The sequence below is a fragment of the Crinia signifera genome, chromosome 6 (assembly GCF_055691185.1).
Source record: "Crinia signifera chromosome 6, ASM5569118v1, whole genome shotgun sequence".
Taxonomy (NCBI): Eukaryota; Metazoa; Chordata; class Amphibia; order Anura; family Myobatrachidae; genus Crinia; species Crinia signifera.
The window spans coordinates 164,566,464-164,586,575 of NC_139222.1; the positions used below are offsets into that span (position 1 = coordinate 164,566,464).

The following is a 20,112-nucleotide window of genomic DNA, read 5'->3' on the forward strand; positions in this document are numbered from 1 at the left end:
AGTTGTATTCAGAGTCCACCTGAAGCATCAAAATGCTTCAAATACTATGGGTAATTCAGACCTGATCGCAGGGCTCTGCTAAATCGCCCCGCTGCAATCAGATAGCCACCGCCCCTCCTTAGTGAAAACCCACCCTGTGCAAGGCTTCGAATAGCTTGTGAAAATCACACCGGCTAACTACAAATCCATTTGCAACTCACTCACCAGCTAATGATTTTCCGGTACTTGTTTTCTAGCACGGCGCCCATCGTATGCCATCGCATACCACTAATTAAGGGATGCGATGGGACCCGATTTTCGTGTCCTAAGACCCGCACTGTACAATTTTAATATCGCGTGGCATCGCAGGCCATTACAATGGCATGCGATGCGATTTTTAATTGTACAGGCACCCTGATGGGTGATTACTATGTTAAATGCACCCCTATTGTTAACGCCACCCCCACTATCAATGCCAACCCGAAGCGTGGCGAGCGCAGCGGTACGCATTCTCCAACCTTTTCATACCCCCACTATTCACGTTGGTGTGGAGTTTAATTTATATAGTGTGGCGAGCGCAGCGAACCACCGAGCCCGAAGCGTGGCGAGCGGATGTGGAATACATGTGAAGTAATCCGCCCCCCCCTCGCGGGGCTCGCCACGCTTCGGGCTCGGTGGCTCGCTGTGCTCGCCACACTATATAAAATCAACTCCACGCCGATGTGGATAGTGGGGGTATGAAAAGGTTGGAGGATGCGTACCGCTGCGCTCGCCACGCTTCCGGTTGGCGTTCATAGTGGGGGTGGCGTTAACAATGGGGGTGCATTTAACATAGTAATCACCCATCAGGGTGCCTGTACAATTAAAAAATCGGGTCTGATCGCATGCGATGCGATCGAAAGGATGCCATAAGATGAAAATCGTGGGCGCCGTGCTAGGAAACAAGTACCGATTTATTTCTCAGAGTAGGGGAACCTTCCTCAGATTTTGTGCATAATCACAGGTCCATATGCAAGACAAAACATTATCATAGTGTAATACAGTTTAGAGATATGTGAATTTCCTAAATACAAAGGATAACATATAAAATATAAAATCATCTTGACTAGACTATTGCACTTCCCTCTACTAGCATAGGATGGCACCTGAGCAAATATATATCTAGTATATCTGGATTGCCGGACATTATAATCCATATGGCCCTTTATAAGTAGCCTTCCTTGTATAACATCCCTCGCTCGAATGCATAAATATTGGCATTGTGTACTTATCTGAATCAGGCCCCAAGCTAAGATCAAGTGCAGAGCAAGTTTCTGAGTTCTGAGCTGGAGGCACTGGAACTCATGGGATGTCGAGAAGAGTCTGAGATATGATTGAACACAAAGTATATGTGATCTGACAGCTAATGAGCAGTCCACTAATATACAAATTGACGAAGTGCCTGACCCTCTTTGCTTTAGGGTCAAATTTGACGCTCTTCTTCTGGGCACTACATGCATACAGTCCCAGTGCTATGTCCAATTAATTTGTAGTCTGAAGCTGGATCTGTAATTTGTACGATTCTTATGAGCAGAGTTGCCATGAGATTATCCACAATCTGAAATGTAATGCATGGTACAAAGGTAATGGTACCATGGCCCACAGCCCAGGTCCGTCTACTATTCTCAATGCATTGGTGCCGAGCCATTAGCTTCTCATTAGCATAAACCCACTGCAGCACCAACCAAGGGTGGTACTCTGGCAGGCTGTTGAAGTCATCCAGGCATGGGGTACCTTCTACCCACACATTCTACACTTCATATGGCTTCTACTTGTCATACATGTTCTAATAGAATATCACAGAGCAGATGTCAGGTTTTAAAACATTCAACAATGAGGTGCTGCTGCAGCACCCACAGGGATGCACAAAGCTGCCTGTTGCAGAAACCCAAAAAAATATCATACAATGATGGAGATCCCTGGTTCCCATTCCCTAAATGGTGATGACGTGCCTCTGTTTGACAAACTGAGGTCATCACCACCCCCCAGTGGCAAACACAGGATTTTTACAGGGGGGTTTCCAAATGTAATCCAAAATCTCCCACTCTGCAGTGCATTGGAGTAAGTACGGGAGTCTGGGGGAGTGGTAACAGCTCTGAAATTTGGTCTTTTTATACACCTGATACTATATGGAATACAGTATTAATATTAACCAGGACAGATGGTCTATAGTATAGGCTGTTTCAAACATTTAAATAAAATAAGTGGTCAGGAAAAGGTTAAACATATCATAATAAATAAATACACAAACATTCTAGAATCAGTACTGCGCTTTCTAAGCTCACAATCTCCCACTTCATGGTAAGGCTCCTGTCTCTTCCTCCTGGCAGCTGCTTTCTGGTCCATTATGATGTTTGTGGGTTCAGATTCACACATACAGTAAATGTGGTAGACGAAGTTGGAACACTAGGCATGTACAGCAGCTCTACTCTGTCCCTTACATTGTATGATGTGGTGACAGCTCTATTGACCATACCATACAGTATGCCAGTGCTATTGTTGTCATAATTAAAGACTCTTGCCAAGAGGAAGGGGGTTTCCGGGCAACAAGAAACACCCCCACCTCCCTGCGTTTGCCTATGCTCCCTCTACATCCCCCCAATGGCATTACAATGTCAATCACTGACAGCCGGTTGCCACTCTGAGTTGTAACATCATTACTATGAGCATCAGGCCACCTCTCCAACCACATCTGAATGAGGGCTGATATTAACAGACATGATCATTATCCACTATTGGCTGTTTGATAAATTAATTTCCAAATAAAATATGCTATATTTGCCAAGGAGTGCTGGGTAACGTATTCTAGTTATTGGCTGTTTAGAATAGTCTAATCATTTGTGATGCATGATATGCCTTTATGACAAGGGTGATAAAAATATATATTTTGCATAGCCAGATCTACTTCATCTGTGGTGTTAAGCTGGCCATACATATACAAATCAATTGTTATAATGGTCTGGTTGGAACAAAAACCTGGTAATATCTGAATGGCAGTTTGGCAGTTTTCCAGCATTTCAAAGCAAATGGTCAACTGTCATTTGCTCTCATCTATTACCAGGATTTTGTTCCAACCAGCCCAATCTGACAATCGATCTGTAGATGTATGGCTGGCTTTATTTCTCCAACAGGAACTATTTGTCCAGAAAATAATTAATTTCAGTAAATTAGAGGAAACATTGCTCATTGCAGCGATCCATATATCCATATATATACTGTAGCTTAATGCTACTATTTTGTAAATGAAAATATATCATTTGGAAAGGGAGGTGGCTGTGTGATCTGAAATGACCCACAGGGTTTGCAAGCTTTGCAAAGTCACCTGAAGTAAAGAGTGCCTGGCTCAATTGTTGATCATGAGCTCCAAACATGACCCATTCCAGGAAGGACACAATGCTCTGTTACTGGACTTCTTAATTTATGATCACCATCACCTGTGTTTCACACACCTTTGTTATCAATTACCTTGTTTGTCACAAGTGATGGCAATAGTATATTAAGAAAGATGGAAGTTCAGGAATAGAGCATTTTGTCCCTCCTGGAATGGATCATGTTGAGCGGTATGTGTTGGTGTTAGGTAAATGTGCTCAAATTCACTTCCAATTTTGCCTGTTAAACACCAACAGCTGTGGATGGTAAGGATCTGTATACCAGCAGGAGAATTATCAAATCAGGTCTTTGTAAAAAAAAAAAAAAAATGTATACCCAATTTGCTTAAAAATTAGGAACATCCAACAGCATTACTTGAATTATACCAGAGACTGGTGACTATTTATGATTTAATATCAAGAGAAGCCTTTAATATAGTAGGAGCAAAGGCGTTTTAAGAGAGGAGAAGGCCCGTGTGCAGCCTCCTCTGGATGGGCCCCCTCCTCTCTACCGGGAGCAGACCCCACTGCTTGTGCGCAGATCTTCGGGAAAATGTTGTCAGACATTTTGCCAGTGGTTTCTGTAGTGCTCAGACTCTACTGCACAAGCACAGGTAACTGGAATAATGGTGTGGCGGCAATTTTTCCAGGGATTTCAGGAGCAGTGAAGCCAATGTTTTGCAGGACTCAGAGGGTAAGTATGTAAAAATATGGGTGCAGCGTGTGTGGTGTTGGCCCCACTGGGATTCAGGGGTCCATGTGCACCACGCACACTGCACCCATTATAAATACACCACTGACTATGCCTCATACAGCATTAAAATGTATGCCTTATAGGGTTTATGTAATTTTGGAGCAATACTTGTACAGGTCTATTTTTTTTTTATTTTGCACAATGCATTGGTCCCACGTTGAGTACACACAGTGTTTAAGTACTGATTCAGCCGTATGGCCTCTGGCATGTATTGGGTGTTCCTGAAAGGTGAGAGGCATATGGCTATGCAAATTGTTATTGGTATGTTAATGTTATGGGAGTGTTGCAGGTGTCAGACAAACACACCTAATTGCATACAATAATTCTAAAGGTGCCCATACACAGCCAATTTGGGCCGATTGCAATGAATCGGGCCATGAAATCGGCCCAAATCGTCTCCGTTATATACTCTCAGGTCCGAGCACCTGTCCTGGGACCTCCTTTCCCATACAGCGGGGGGCAGGCTGTGGGGTCCGCTGTCAGTGGGGTCCAGGCAGTGGCATGGGTCAGACAGTGGGGTTCCTGCAGCGCTGGTCAGGGGGTACGCGCGGCAGATGGGAACTGAGTAGCAAATTCGCTAGGTGGTGGCATGCTGCCCTCCACGCGATGCAGGGACCCCGCTGCCCGCCACAAGGCGCAGGGACCCCGCTGCCCGCCCCACAGACCGTACCAGCTCCCCAGAGATATACTTGCAATAAATCGCATGTGATTTATTGCAAGTATAATATGGCACATCAAGTGCCAAATCGTATGGGGGCCTTTAGTAGGGGGCTTCTGCGACTGCATTAGTGTCTATTGCAGTAGACGCGTCTGCTACCTTTTGGTACTGCTAGTATCAGCCTTCCCTGTTGTACATCCGTGGGTTTGCAATTTAATGCACAAGCGCTGGCATGCCCACTTTAAGCAGCTCCAGTTGCACCCATTGGGCGTGCCTTTGGGACATGCACCAACCCTATGCTAGGTGCAGAATACCAATTAGAGTATGGCCTCCAATGTATGCAATTAGGCTTTTGAATCAGACACCTGCAACACACAATCCAGTTATGTTTTAACTTTAGTTCCTTTCAAATTTCCAATTTAAAACTCTCTTCAGTCATTGGTTGATGCCATGCTTGGGCCTATCCATATTGTACTACTATACAAAACAAATAAACTGCAAAGGTTTGTTAATGGCTTTCTCATTACCAAACATACATATTTGTAGGAATCATTTTATACTTATATTTAAGCTAAATTGCCACTTACACAAGCACACGCAGATTGAACCCCGACAGAGGAGAATGCCCAATTACAGAAAGGGGGCATAGATTTCATTCTCTGGAAAGTGACTAAGCTGCTACCATCAGGAATGCTGCTGCGCTTTCTAAATGTCAGTAAGCCTAATTGGGGACATACAGTACATGAAGACCGGTGCACAAGTAAAGGGGACTAAAGCTCGTTAACACAATAAGAGTATAACTGGAATATGTTGAGGTCCTTTTAGAAAATGAAGTCACGCTCTGTATTGTTAATGATTTAAGTGTTAATCGCTATGCCTGTCTATGTGAAGCTTGTGGTTGGTGTGGCAACAGGCTTACCAGTAACAAATACACATACATAATGGAAAATAAACTCAATTTATCTGCAACATTATTTTTTCATTACATGGATAGTAAAATATACTGCTATACATATAAATGATAGAGTAGCCCTGGTTCTTGCTTCATTATGGTAAATGTAAGATTTTCTATGACCAGAAATAAAATCACCACCATCTAGATCAGTCCTTAGGGCCCCCCAACAGTGCACATGTTCCAGGTCACCCGGCAGGTGCACAGGTGCACTCATTATTCACTGATACATTTTAAAAGATCACAGGTGGAGCTAATTATTTTACTTGTGATTCTGTGTGGAGACTTTGAATGAAAACATGCACTGTTTTGGGGCCCTAAGAGCCGAGGTTGAGAACCACAGATCTAGATGATCACAGTCCTACAAATATCAGCTTTATCCTAATATAATAGCACTTGCAATAATCATGTTTCAGATACGATTATACACTACATACATTTAATCCTTTGAGTATTAGTAGTTAATTTGTCAAAATAGGTTTGAAAATAGCAATGCAAACATTTTTATTCATCATAATGATCTGTAATGTTTACCTTATATAGGAAATATCTTTTTATTTTTTTTTACACATTTTTTTATTTGAATTTATATAACAAATGTGAGTGTACAAATGTGCACATCTCTCACAGCGATGCTGGCAATCAAAGGGTTAAGACAATTTGTTTTTGCCAGTTATGACTGCTTTGTTGTTTATGCGTGTTATTCAAATTTGGTGCAAAATAAGAAGGAACATTTCTTTTCACTAGCGATGTAAGAACCCGATTAAACAATGCTAATACCCATGTAGAAAGGACGCAGGATATATGGCTGTATATGTCTGGCTGCTTTCTGTAGTTGGTGTCACAGGCTGAAAACACTTTGGTTTAGGATTATTCTCTTTTATTGCTGGGCTTTGCTTACAAATGAAGCACTACAAAATTGTTATTGTGTTTGTTAGTGGGTGTTCAAAAGAGGTTTAATAACTGTTAACAGATTTTTGTTTTACAATTAGCCTTATGAAGTGACTGGCATAATGCCCAATACTAAGACAGCTCTCTATCCTTTGCTGGGTAATAAATACTATATGACTTGATGCTTAGTTCTGATTATGGGGCAGCTGTATTACGCCTGGTAAAGTGATAAAGTGGAAGGTGATAACGCACCAGCCAATCAGCTGTGTTGGAAAAATGACAGTTAAGAGTTAATTGGCTGGTGTGTTACTACCTTCCACTTTATCACTTCACCAGGGTTAATACATTTGCCCCAATGTATGATATGTTATCCTAGTCAATAAGACATTTTTAGTTACATAGGAGTTTGATGTGGTTTCACTATCTATGTGACCCTGTACTCCAATGAATGGACCATGACAAAACCCAGGCCTTTGTAGCTGTGGCAAATCGAGCTATTATACAGGGTGAGGATGATTACAAGGCTATTTCAGCAAATATTGCAGGATACAAGAGCACTTATACCCCATAGCATCCAGGAAGCAACAGATATAGCAGAACTGCTCCCGTAGAATCATTCATTTCATTTGCTGAATGCTACCTTTCTGTATGTAATAATAACTGCAAATTGCAGCTATAGTACCTGCAGAATAATACCACCAACAGATAGAAGTATCACTGATATCACAAGCAGAAGCTTGATGTTTGATAAGTTAGTCTTTGATATTATTTGGAGTAAATATAGAATAATAGTGATGATAAAAGAGTGGGTGGTGGCTTCGTCATTTGTCATGAATAGTGGAACACATTATAAAACAGAAGATAAATGGAATAAAAATATGGCACTGGCTCAGTACACCCAGAGTGTGTAAGAGGCATAGGCTTGGCACTGTCAGTGAAGGTGAAGGGATGCTGGTGACACAGTTCTGACACAATCATTGTTTGTTGTAAAGGATTCAAGAGTGTTAATCAGCAAGGCAGGCAGTTAGCTCATGGCAGAAACAGTAGCACAGAAGACTGAGTATAAGGGTGCATGGCACAAGACTGACCAAGATGATGCCTAACAGGTGCCCAGTCATCATAAGGTAGACACCAAGGGGCAGTGAACTAATATACACAAGGCACAAGACACCTAGCAGGACACGGGGCACAGGCCGGCAGGGGCTACAGCATTGAGGAACACAGGAATCGGGTAGCCATGCTAGACTAGATGAGAACTTCACTCTCAGGATGTCTAGTACAGGCATATGTTCATCAGGCCCTGCAGGCTCATCTGACACCTCCATAATGGTGATGACTAGACACTCAGAGGAGTTAGAACATAGATTCCCAGGACTCAAAAGGACCTCAGGTCCCGCGGTGCAATTGTGCCTGTGGATCCATTCACGGCAGCTGAGTTTGGATAACAGGCCGCTGTCATCTGGCAGGAGCTGAAGGTCCTCAGGCAGCGGGGTTTCTTGTCGGCAAAATGGACAACATAGTGTAGCTGGTGGGGTATGACTCCAGTTGGAAGACATCTTCCTGAGGCAGCGAGCACACATGCGGTGGTCACACCCTAGAACTTTAGGTCGATGTTGCCTTGTATCAAAGCCATTATAACATATCTTGCATTCCAGCTCCAGAGGGCCCAGAAGTGGCTCCAATGAATCATCACTGCTATTCATGTCTAGGGATAAAGAGGGGCAACACAGGATGGTGATAAAGGACAAGCCCTGGAAATACAAAGAATAGGAGATTCTGAGCTGAGATCAAATGTTATGGAAATATAACTGAGAAACTTTTTTTTCCCCCAGAGAATATAGACAAGAAATAACTAATGGTGTATATAAGCCTTCAGGCACATGTCACTATACCCTTGTACATTATAAACACTCCCACATCCACTAAGCCACCTCATGCATGCTCTTCTCTAACCCTGATCCACCTACGACAGATGATCGGAGTGAGGGGGTTTTGTTCTAGTGAGGGAGGGAGCTGCCACCTACCTCCTGCGTTGTCAGCAGTAATCTGTTCTCATAGAGGGAGAGAATCAGAGGGAGATGAAGTCAGGCATTAGGGGACAGAGGAATGGTAAGAAGGAGACAGTGATAACCGGAGTAATAGGTATTGAGGGAGGATGGAGTGTATTACGTAGAACGATGCAGCTCAGCTCTGTATCAAGCCAATATGGAATAAGCCCAGTGGTTGTCATGGAAACAGAGAGAAGGGACATAGCAATCTCATCGCACTGCAGTATCTGCGGCCAGAAACTGGGGAGGACATATACACTGTGACCTAAATACACAAATCTATAAACCTTTATTGCCACTATCTAATTACACACTGCTAACATTAATACATTCAAGTGCACAACAACCTACAGAATGTTTCTATAACAAATGCAATGTGTGTTACAGTAACACTAGTGAGATAAATAAGACATGCCATCAGCATGTACTGTGTCCACTGCACAAAGTTTGGGGGTTTCACATACAAGCATCCTGACATGTTAACTTGTTGAATGGCTATTATCAGAATATTAATGAAATACATAGACAATAAGAAATATTAGCAACCAGAAGCAAGATATGAACAAAAAGAACAGTTCAGCATTTTTATGTCAATCATTTTTTTTAAAGAATTTCTTGTGTGTTTTCTATTTATTTCTTATTTTTTATGTATGTATTTTATGTTATAGTTAAAAGCAATAAAATAAAATAGGTCTCTTCAGTAACAGTTCGAGAACGTTAAGGGGCACACAGGCAGGGTGATATCAGCCCCATTTCTAATGCTGCGTACACACGGTGCAATTTAGCATTAGATTTTGTCTATATAGTCCAAATCGAATCAGTATAGCACATAGACCATACCCTTCAACATGGCCCTTTCCATTAGGTACAAAATGCTCTGTTTCTGGACTTCCCTGCCAATGGCAGTTGCAGAGGTTGGGCTGCAGCACAGTCCAATATTCAAAAAGGGGAGCCACACCAAACATCACTGTCCTGGACTCACTGACAGTTGATGTGACCCCCCTCTTTGAATTTTGGTCTGTGCTGGAGTCCAACCTCTGTAACTGCCACTGGCAGGAAAGTCCAGGAACAGAGCATTTTGTACCTAATGGAATGGGTCATGTTGGAGGGTATGTTAGACATCAAATGGAGATAGACATGTATTTAAGCTTTCTAGCCCGATTTGATGCTGATGCACGCTCCCGTTCAGATGAAATTGAATAGCCAAATAGACAGTGCATCGATGACTATATAGTGCACATGAGTTAGCAAAGATTGCATAGCACTCAAATACACATGTAGAGATATGTGCTAAGCAATTCTGCTGGTGTCAAGATCTCCCATGGAGAGTACATACACACGCAGAGTTTTGTGCTAAGAAATTTTGCTAAGCAATTTTGCTTAAGCAAAAAAAGGCCGGGTAGTGGATCAGAATGAGAGATTGCGATCAGTATCTCTCATTCTGTACACACAGAGAGATTTGCAGTCATTTGCTAAGCAATCTGACCAGATTTTGACTGCATGCACTGACTTAGTTAGCAAAAGATATTTAATCTCTTGGACCATACTCACGGAGAGATCTGTGCTTACTTTCTAAAGGGCCCCACACACAGGGTGATAGGAAGCCATTTTCTGAATGATTTTACATATTTTAAATTAATCGCTCAGAAAATGGCAGAGAATTGCTGTGTGTGTAGCACACACAGCAATTCAAAAGCGCGTCCCCGCAGCCCTGCGATTAATAACAGCCCCGCTGGTTAATTCAGAGCACTCGCTCAGAACATCGCCAGCATAGCAGGCTCACAGCGCATTCTGAGCGAGTGCTCTGAATCCCGCCTGCAGGAGAAGCTGCAGACTCCATCCGCGGCCGGCCTCTGCTTCTCCCTCTCCAGGGTCCCGGCTGCCTCCTACCTCTGCCCTGCACCATCATGGAGATGATGAGCGGCGTTTCCTGCTTTAACTGCTGGAGATGGGCAACCCCGCTGCCGCCTGGAAGCCCTGCTGAAGCCGCTGGAAGCCCTACTGAAGACAGACAGACGCCTCCTGGACCTGCCGTGCCCGACCTGCAGTCGGATGGAAGCTGAGAGGACGCAACGCTGGAATACTTCGGAGTTGGTTGGTAAGTTACCACCAACGATTAAACTTTTTATGGGGGAACACTACCACTAATTATTAAATGTTTTTTTTTTTTTTGGGGGGGGGGGGGGGGGGTGTCACTGTTGCATATAAGTCAGCATATGGGAAAATAAAGGTGTAATTACAGATGACTTGCAAATGTATATGATGGAGCCTGCACAATATGAATGTGAACAGATATATACTCTAAATGCAAGTACAGTTGCAGATCAATAGTTGGTGACAGTTTTTTAGCCGAATAATAAACAGATTAAAGAATTTTACATTATAAATTGAAATAAAGCACAAAGTTTTTTCTTATTAGTTCATATTATTCTTATCTAGTCAGATTGCTTAGAAAATAGCATAAATTTGCTCCGTGTGTATGCCCCTTAATGGTGTGTACACATGGTGAGATTTGGCATGAGATTTGGAATATATAGTCAAAATCGCATCAGGATTGCATGCAGATCGCACAGGTTTTTTTTAACCTTGCTATCCCGATGCCTGCTCCCACACAGCACAATCAAAGCCAGATAGACAGGGCTGCATTAACTATATAGTACAGATCTGTACTATATAGTCAAAATTGCATGTATGTCTTTTGGCTTGCCGAGCGATTTGATCCTCGCATTAGGATCGAATCGCATGGCCGTTGAACGTGTGTACACACCATGAATAGCAAAGGAATTTCACCATGTGTACACAGCATTAGTGATCTGACTAGACCACTTAGAAATGGAGCACTGATTGCTCCATGGACCTTATTCTGGATGACTCGCAAGGCTGCGTATTCGCTGCCTTGCGAGTCCACCAGACGCCGCCCTGCAAATGCCAGGTCGCCTGCCCCCCCTTCGGCGCGGCCTGCTAATAGATGTTTTACATAAACATCCATTTGCAGGCCAGAAGAAAATTCCCCCATCGCTGACCATCAAAAGATGTGGAACATGCACGCATATCTAAAGTGACTCTCAGGTCACTTAGATATGCATGCACATTCGGGAGGAAATGGGTGGGCAGCTGACATCACCGGCGCCCACCTCACCGGCGCCCACCTCACCGGGCGATTTCCATGGAAAAACCTAGCATTTTCATGGAAATGCCCATGAAATGCTGGGCGTTCCCATGGGTGAGTCGCCTGGCCCGCCACCCCCCACCACCTGCAATGTTGGGTGCCTGCACCCAGCGTACAATCTGTTCACTGCGGACGCACACACCAGGTGCATGCGCATTTCAAAAACATCAAGCTAGCATGCGAATTCGTATGCGAATGGACCTTAATAAAGGTCCCATGTGTATGCCCTGCAGTGATGGGGAGGCGTGGTTCCAAGCATCGCCAATGCCCGCAGGGAAACATAGTGCGTGCACTGTCTTTCCTGCTAAATCATGGGGTTTTCACTATAACCAATAGGCAAAACCCACTGAGCACACGTAGGTATTTAGATAGAGAGCGCTTAGAGTAAGAGTAAAAATGTATTCAGAAAATATAAATAAAACATTAACTGGGTTAGGTCTTAGGCATGCAGTTGATTTAAAGTAGCGGGCACCCAATCGCTATGTCGGGACAAACCTCCAAACTCACTGAGCATGATCGCTCAGCACGCAGCATCGCGGGGTGCATCACTAGTACCGCGAGATTTGCTGAGCGAATTGTGCTTAACGCGTCGCTCAGCACGGAGGCCAGCGATGCTCCGTGTGTATGCGGCTTTACACAATTATTTTACGGGATCTTTTGTAGCTTGTAGCGGGGAGGCGCTGAGGGATTGTGGTCGCCGATCTGCGGGGCTATAGTTACTAGCCCTCCCACCCACCCAAGTAAATTTACACACCCCCCTTACCCCTCCGCATGCCGCCGTCGCCGCATTCAGGGTCCCGGCCGCAGCGCACATCTTGTCCTGGCTCTGTCTCCTCCTGCAGTTCACTTCTAATGAAAAATAACTATCAGAAAATGGCTGCCCCCTAACAGCAGACAGTTTTTTGGGATGCTAGAGGAGGCGCGGGCCTCCTCTAGCATCCTTAAAAACTGTCTGCTGTTAGGGGGCAGCCATTTTCTGATGGTCATTATAGAACTGCAGGAGGAGACGGAGCCGGGAGAAGATATGCGCGGCGGGACCCTGAATGCGGCGGCGGCATGCGGAGGGGTAAGGGGGGGGTTTAACTTCACTTGGTAAGGTGGGTGGGAGGGCTAGAGGGAGGGGGGCGGCGCTGCCGATATCGGCGGGGGGGCGCAAAAATTCTAGTTACGCCACTGTTGTCAGTGTACTCGCCTAGTTTCATTTCTTTCAGTGTAAACACTTCTGCCTGTTGCTCAGATGTAACTTTGTTTTCTGTCTCTTTCTCACTTGCGGAAAACTTGCTTCTTTCTGTTATTTTGTCATTTGCAGCCTTCCTAGTTTCTCCCTTTCTGTGTAATTCTCAGTTGCCCCCTTATTATTTCCTACTCCTTTTTTTGAAAGTCTTTCTCATTTGCAGCCACTACTCTGTCAGTGTGTCATTTGCCATTTACTTACTTTTTATTTTCTGTGTACAGTATTTCTCAGTTGCAGTCTGTCTCAAAACCCGGGACTTAGTTACCCAGTCCGGTGGTGCTTTATCAAGGTGGGGCATTCTGTGTTTAAATGAGGTCACTGCATTATTGGGAATGACTGCATTAATGAGAATCATGATGGATCAGGTTTGGATCAGCTGTACTCCAGGATCGTGTCTCTACATGTTGGTTTTGAAGCACTGGTTCTGCCCTTACTTTTGATTTTAGAGGTTGTCTGAGAGCCTTCCAGTTCTCACCCACATCTCTGAAAGCACAAGGCATACAATGGGGCAGATGTATTAAGCCTTAACAAGAGATAAATGCAAGAGTGATAAACGTTCAGCCCAGTGGCGTAGCTACGTTTTGGGCACCCCCCGCCGTTAGGGCCCCTACCGCCACCCCGCCAAGCACCCGCCGCCCATGCAAACCCCCCCAATCCCCCGTAGCCTTACCTATCTCGTTGGTCCCGGCGGCTCCGTTCTTCTGCTGAGGACCACCACAAAATGGCCGTCCCCATACAGCAGACAGTTTCAAAGAATTGTGTGCTATATGGGGGCGGCCATTTTGTGGTGGTCCTCAGCAGAAGAACGGAGCCGCCGGAACCAGGGAGATAGTTAAGTCTGCGGGGGATTGGGGTGGGGGGGGTGTAACTATAGCACCGCAGCCCCCGGCGCCCCCACATGCACAGTGCCCCCTCCCGCGGTGGCGGGGGCTGCGGTGCTATAGTTACACTCCCCCCCCCCACCCTAATCCCCCGCAGACTTACCTATCTCGCTGGTCCCGGCGGCTCCGTTTTTCTGCTGAGGACCACCACAAAATGGGCTGTCAAGTTATGGAGCCACAGGTTCAAAACCCTCCCACCACATTGCAATCACACAGATTGGTCATTGTATTGTGTTTGAAAAAAGTCAGTAAGGAGCTGATTGGCTGAACCAGCGGTGTAACTGTAGCACCGCAGCCCCCGGCGCCCCCACATGCACAGTGCCCCCCCCCCCCAGTGGCGGGGCTGCGGTGCTGCAGTTACACCGCTGGTTTAGCCAATCAGCTCCTTACTGACTTTTTTCAAACACAATACAATGACCAATCTGTGTGATTGCAATGTGGTGGGAGGGTTTTGAACCTGTGGCTCCATAACTTGACAGCCATGGATGATTCTCACTAGATCACTGCAGACATAGAAATTTTATTACTTGCCTTGATATTGTGTTAACGAATGTATATAACTAATAAATTAACAAACAAATGGACTTTTCTTTAATAGATAAGCTCCATCTTTACATTTCTGCAGTGTGTCTGTCTGGACCTGAAGGTGATATGCTGGGATTGAACCTGCGACTCTGTGTTAGCTGGCCGTGGTACCTGCGGGTTGAGCCACGGGCGATCCCTAATTAATCACTGTAGCTCTAGAGAGACTTGAGTTTCTTTCTTCTTGTTTCTATATTGAATCCTGCTAGTGCTAATTAATTAACTAATGTAGGTGTAGCTTGTTAGAACTAGCTACATAAAAATGGCTTGCCATTTCAAACACAAAACTCCATGGGCGAAATGTAATGGGAGGCGTTTTTGTTTTTTGCGATTTTTCCCGCAAAATATGCCGTTTTCGGGCATTTCCCGAAAATCGCATATTTTATAGGGTGCGCTCTGCGTGAAAAATCGCATTTTTTAAAGGTGCGATTTTTAGTTAGACTAAAAATCGCATCCAGATGTTTTCCCATTAAAAAGGATAGAACTCGCATATTTAATGGGTTGCGATTTTTAGTAAAGGTTACTAAAAATCGCAAAAAAAATAGACCAGGTTCTGCCTGGCGATTTTATCAGAAACATGCACAGATCATTGAGATCTGTGCATGGATCTGTTGTAAAAAAAATAGTTAAAACAAAAAAAAAGAAAAAAAAACGGCGTGCGGTCCCCCTCCTAAGCATAACCAGCCCCGGGCTCAAAAAGCCGGTGCTGGTATCATAAAATCACAGGAACAAACAAGTTGGGGTTCCCTTGATTTAATAAAACCAGCACCAGGCTCAAGGTCCAGCGCTGGTTCCCAAAATACGGGGGACAAAATGACTAGGGGTCCCCCGTATTTTAAGAACCAGCACCAGACCCAACCAGCCAGCAGGGTAATGCCACAGCCGGGGCATTATCCCCGTGGCTGGTCAGCATGGGCAGGGGTCCTGGGGAAGTGGGGACCCCCCCAATGAAGGGGTCCCCCCCTCCAGGACTTACCAGCCCATGCTGAAAGTCCAGGGCTGTCCCCGATGCCCCTGGGCGGTGGGCATCGGGCTGATGGAAAATGTAAAAAAAAAGAATCAAAACTATTGTCTTCTACTGAAGAACTATGAGTCCCAGCAAGCCTACCCCGCATGCTGGGACTTGGAGAACCACAAGTCCCAGCATGCGGGGCATTAAAGGGCCCGCTGGCACTTGTAGTTCCACAGTACAAAAAATAGTTAAATAAAACACACTGACACCCAGAAAAATAAAAGTTTAATTCATATATAACACACACATACTGATACTTACCTACCTTGAGCCCGTAGGTCGGTCCCTGGATCCTGGGTCCGGGGCTCCAGGGCAGAAGAGTCCGGTTCCGGGGCCTTGGTCCTGGTTCCGGGGCTGGTCCGGGGTTCCTGGGCTCCTGGGCTGAAGAATCCGGGGTCCAGGATCCGAAGTAGTCCACAGGGGTACCTGAGGAAGGAAATCCTACTCACCTGGTCCCCGGCGACGACATCGGCATCCTCTCCGGCAGACGCGCTGCTCCCGGCTGGTACCCGCTCTCGGACTGAAGAGGCGCAGAGATTTTCATCTTCCGCGCCTTTCCTCCGGATGATTCTCGGCTCTTGATTGGCCGCTAGGCGGCCAATGGAATCATTCTGAGGAGAGGCACGGAAGATGAAACATCATGCCCTATGTGTTTTTTATATTATATATATGTTTATATTTTTAGTAAATGTGTTTTAATTGCTTGTATATATATAAAAATGTATGCTGTACAAAGGTGAAGATATTGGAAGCAGACTCTAATTAACTAGCCATCTGTGCTAATTGAAAGAGGAATCTGATTGGCAGAGTTGCATTTAAATATAGTCCCACCAGACAATGGGGCATCTTCTGAGGAAACCGGTAGATACCGGAGAAACGCGTCAAGACCCCTGTTAATCCAACTGACAACTGCGGGACACCTTGCTTTTATCCTTGGAAACGTCCCAGTCAGTTCATCTGTCACTCTGGGCTCTGGGTGACGCTGGACTTGTGCGGCTAAACCCCATTTACAGCCTGGTGTATACAAGCGGTGCCGGTGCTGCTGATTGAAAGCAGATTGAAAGCGGTCCGAGTACCGGCGAGCTATCTCCAGACCCAGTGCTCCCGGAGTGTGTGGTTGATCCAGGAGCCAGAGTTGACCAGCGGGGCAGGAACGTACAAAACCGCCGCAGTGTGGTCTCCCAATAGCCCCAGAGACTGAGTGTACTACATCTGGTGAGCACTTATTCTACTTCAGTGACTGTTGGGTTTAGATGCCGCTATAACGCCATTCCTCCGTTGCTGCGGTGTTCTGAAAATAACACCAAATATTCGGTAATGCTGGCTTATTGACACACAGGAACTTTGCATGATATCTGCTCCTTAAACCTGAGCCTATTTATAAATATCAAAATCCCTGGATGAAAGCTAGAGGAGGCTTTCTATCCCAATAAAGAAAGGGACAATCAATCCAATACGATATTCGCAATTGGAAAGTCTAATTTCCATGCATGTTCTTACTGAAAGTGCCGCATTTAAAGATATAATTACCGCTGAAAATAATAATTTGTGAATCTGCATGAGTGTCCTACATATGTCATTGTAATTAACCTTTATATTTATTCATAAATTTATATTTTATTATTGTATTAATAAATCTATTGATTTTTATGACAATTGCGCTCCTTTTCTTATTAAGAATTATTTGTTTTTTCAAACACAGGCTGTAACATGGCAGTTAGCAGGTGATTGGCTGGACGTTTATCTCTCCTTATCACCCTTGGATTTATCTCTTGTTAAGGCGTAATACATCTGCCCCAATGTATGGGCTCTGCCCATGAGTGTACCTCTTATCCAGCCACTAAGGTTCTTGTACAACTTATCAGTCGAGTCCATGGGTTCCATCTCGGAACTGGAAACTCAAATCGCGACACAGTCTCCTTACATCATTTCTTTGTCTCTTAGTGCTTTAAATTATGACATCAATAGCACTGGTATATAATATGATCAATAGAGCTGCCACCACATCAGTGTAAGGGACAAAGCAGAGCTGCTGCACATGCCCTGTGGGAGCAGCTTCTTCTACCAAGTTTGCTGTGTGTGTGTGTGTGTGTATTCAAGCCCTCAAACATCGCAATAGACCAGAGAGTAGCTGCCATGAGGAAGAGACGGGAGCCTTAACATGAGGTGGGAGAATGTGAGTTTAGAAATTGCAGTACTGGTTCTATTATGTCTGTGTATTTATTTACTTATTATGGCATGTTCAACCTTTTCCTGATCACTTATCTTATTGAAATATTTGAAAGCCTATAATATAGATCATCTGTACTCTTAAATATTAATACTGTATTCCATACAGTATCCAGTGTATAAAAAGACAAATTTTCAGGGCTGTTACCGCACCGCCAGACATACTCCAATGTGCTGCAGAGTGGGAGACTTTGGATTAGATTTGGAAACTCCCTCTAAAAATCCTGCCTTTGCCACTGGGATGGGTATACATACAGTATGAAAGATGAGATGTGATGATTGCCTGAAGCCTTCTATGGGAGCACAACGGCTGCAGTACCACCCTTGGTCATTGTGTGCAGTTTGGAGCACTACCATTTTCCCCTTACTGAAAGCATAACTCTTACTGCAATAGTGACTGCTCTGCTCCCTTTTGTCACAGATTTATGTTTCATACACCTAAATCTTCCTCCAAAATTGCTCTATAAAATGGAGAAAACGGCATCAAAATCCGTACAGCAGTTCTTGAGATTAGCCTGCTCAAACAGAAGGATAGACTCTTACCAAGGACTTTGGGGGTTATTTTGGTTCACTCCTGGCAAATTCCTTTCGATCAGCGGTTCTCAAACTGTGGGTCCTGACCCCAAAGTGGATCCCGACCATTTCAGCATGGGGTTGCGACTCCATGTTGCTGACCATCAGGCTAATGACTTTTCTAATCTTAGTCAGTGATTCAAGGGGTCTGAAAAATCTGTTGGACTGACTGTTATTTAGACTCCTCCCATCACTTTGTGCCTCCACATGTATGTGCTGTCTGCTGACTACACATGTGATGTGATGACCTTCTGCAGTAACTTGCTGGGGTCCTGTAATTATTTATATCGTTGTAAATAGTTTGAGGACCCCTGCTTTACATGGACAAAACCATGTGCACTGCAGGTGGAGTAGATGTTAATTGTGCAGAGATAGTTAGATTTGGGTGGGGTTTTTACTTCAAAGTGAGATCTATATTGCAGTGTAAAAATAAAGCAGTCAGTATTTACCCTGCTCAGAAACGAAATAACTCAACCAAATCTAATTATCTGCACATTTTAAATCCCCCCCCCAGTGCACATGGTTTTGTCCTTCCAAGAAGAAATTTGTCAAAAGGAGTAAACAAAAATAACCCCCTTTATTCACTGTTAGCTTATCTCTCTTTGCATAGATGTACAGTATGTCATATTCATCTTTCACTGAATCCAGACAGCAATTCATGATTTACTGTGACATTCTTGCACAGATTTTCTGCCAGAATATCACAACTCAGTTCCTCAATTCTCTTCGATGAAAGCACTTTGAGTTATGTCATACTCATGTTATCATCTCAGAATGCTCAGGTAGGTGTGCACACAGGATATCAGCTACCTACATGTCCTTGCCATGATAATATATAACATCAATGTTGTAACACTAAAGCTTTGGATCATGAAAAGAGAAATCTGTATGCAATGCCTTTTTGAGCGTATGATGAGTACTTGGTGGTTATTGTGGGATTCTGTCTTTGCTGGGGCTCTAAAATCAAGAGCCAGTTTATTGTGTCTTAGGTAATGTGCACTTGTAGTATGCAGATAGTATAGTTTCTGCAGCTTTTAGCACACAGAGGCATAACAGGGTGGGGCATGTGCCCACAGTCATTCCACATTGGATGGCGGTGTGTGATCTCCAGTTGGCTCACTGACAGTTCAAGAATGGAGGTGATGATGATGATGCTGTGCCTCATGTCTCTTCATGGATGCCTGCTGGCCCAGCACTAATTCCACACCTACTGCTGAGGATATCATGAGGAGGAAAGGATACTGCTGGAGTTAAGAGGCTGCAGGGGGCTTTAGTGTTGGGCATAATGTGTTTCATGGGTACTACTACCATGTCACATATACTTTAATAGGTACTACTACTGTCTGGCATAATGTGTGTAATGGGCACTACTACCATGTGGCATGATATGTATAATGGGCACTACTACTATATTGCATAATGTGTATAATAGGCACTACTACTGTGTTGTATAATGGGCACTAATATTTTATTGCAAAATGGTCACTAACATGTCAAATAATGTGTATAATAAGCACTAACACTGTGTTGCATAATGGTTACTACTACGGTTTCACATAATGTGTATAATTTGCATTACTAATGTGTTGCATAATGGGCATTACTACTGTGTCGCAAATGTGTATATTGGGCACTACTACCATGTGGCATAGTGTATATACTGGTCACTGCTACCATGTTGCAAAATGTGTATAATGGGCACTACAACCATGTTGTATATTGTTAATTTGGGCATTTCTACTG

General features: G+C 44.2%; 1 protein-coding gene across 2 annotated transcripts; it reads right to left on the bottom strand.

Annotated features, from left to right (window-relative positions):
• Nucleotides 1-5,737: 5,737 nt before the first annotated feature.
• Nucleotides 5,738-8,822, bottom strand: LOC146008518 (E3 ubiquitin-protein ligase RNF182-like). Of its 2 annotated transcripts, none has more exons than XM_083147890.1 (2): nucleotides 8,666-8,822; nucleotides 5,738-8,392 (listed from the first exon to the last, which is right to left on the bottom strand). In XM_083147890.1, the coding sequence occupies exon 2, from the start codon at nucleotides 8,342-8,344 to the stop codon at nucleotides 7,646-7,648; it is 699 nt and encodes a 232-aa protein (XP_083004016.1). In that variant the 5' UTR covers nucleotides 8,345-8,392; nucleotides 8,666-8,822; the 3' UTR covers nucleotides 5,738-7,645. The 2 variants fall into 2 exon arrangements, with proteins under 2 accessions (XP_083004016.1, XP_083004017.1); XM_083147891.1 differs by having other exon boundaries at nucleotides 5,738-8,346; nucleotides 8,666-8,815.
• Nucleotides 8,823-20,112: the final 11,290 nt, after the last annotated feature.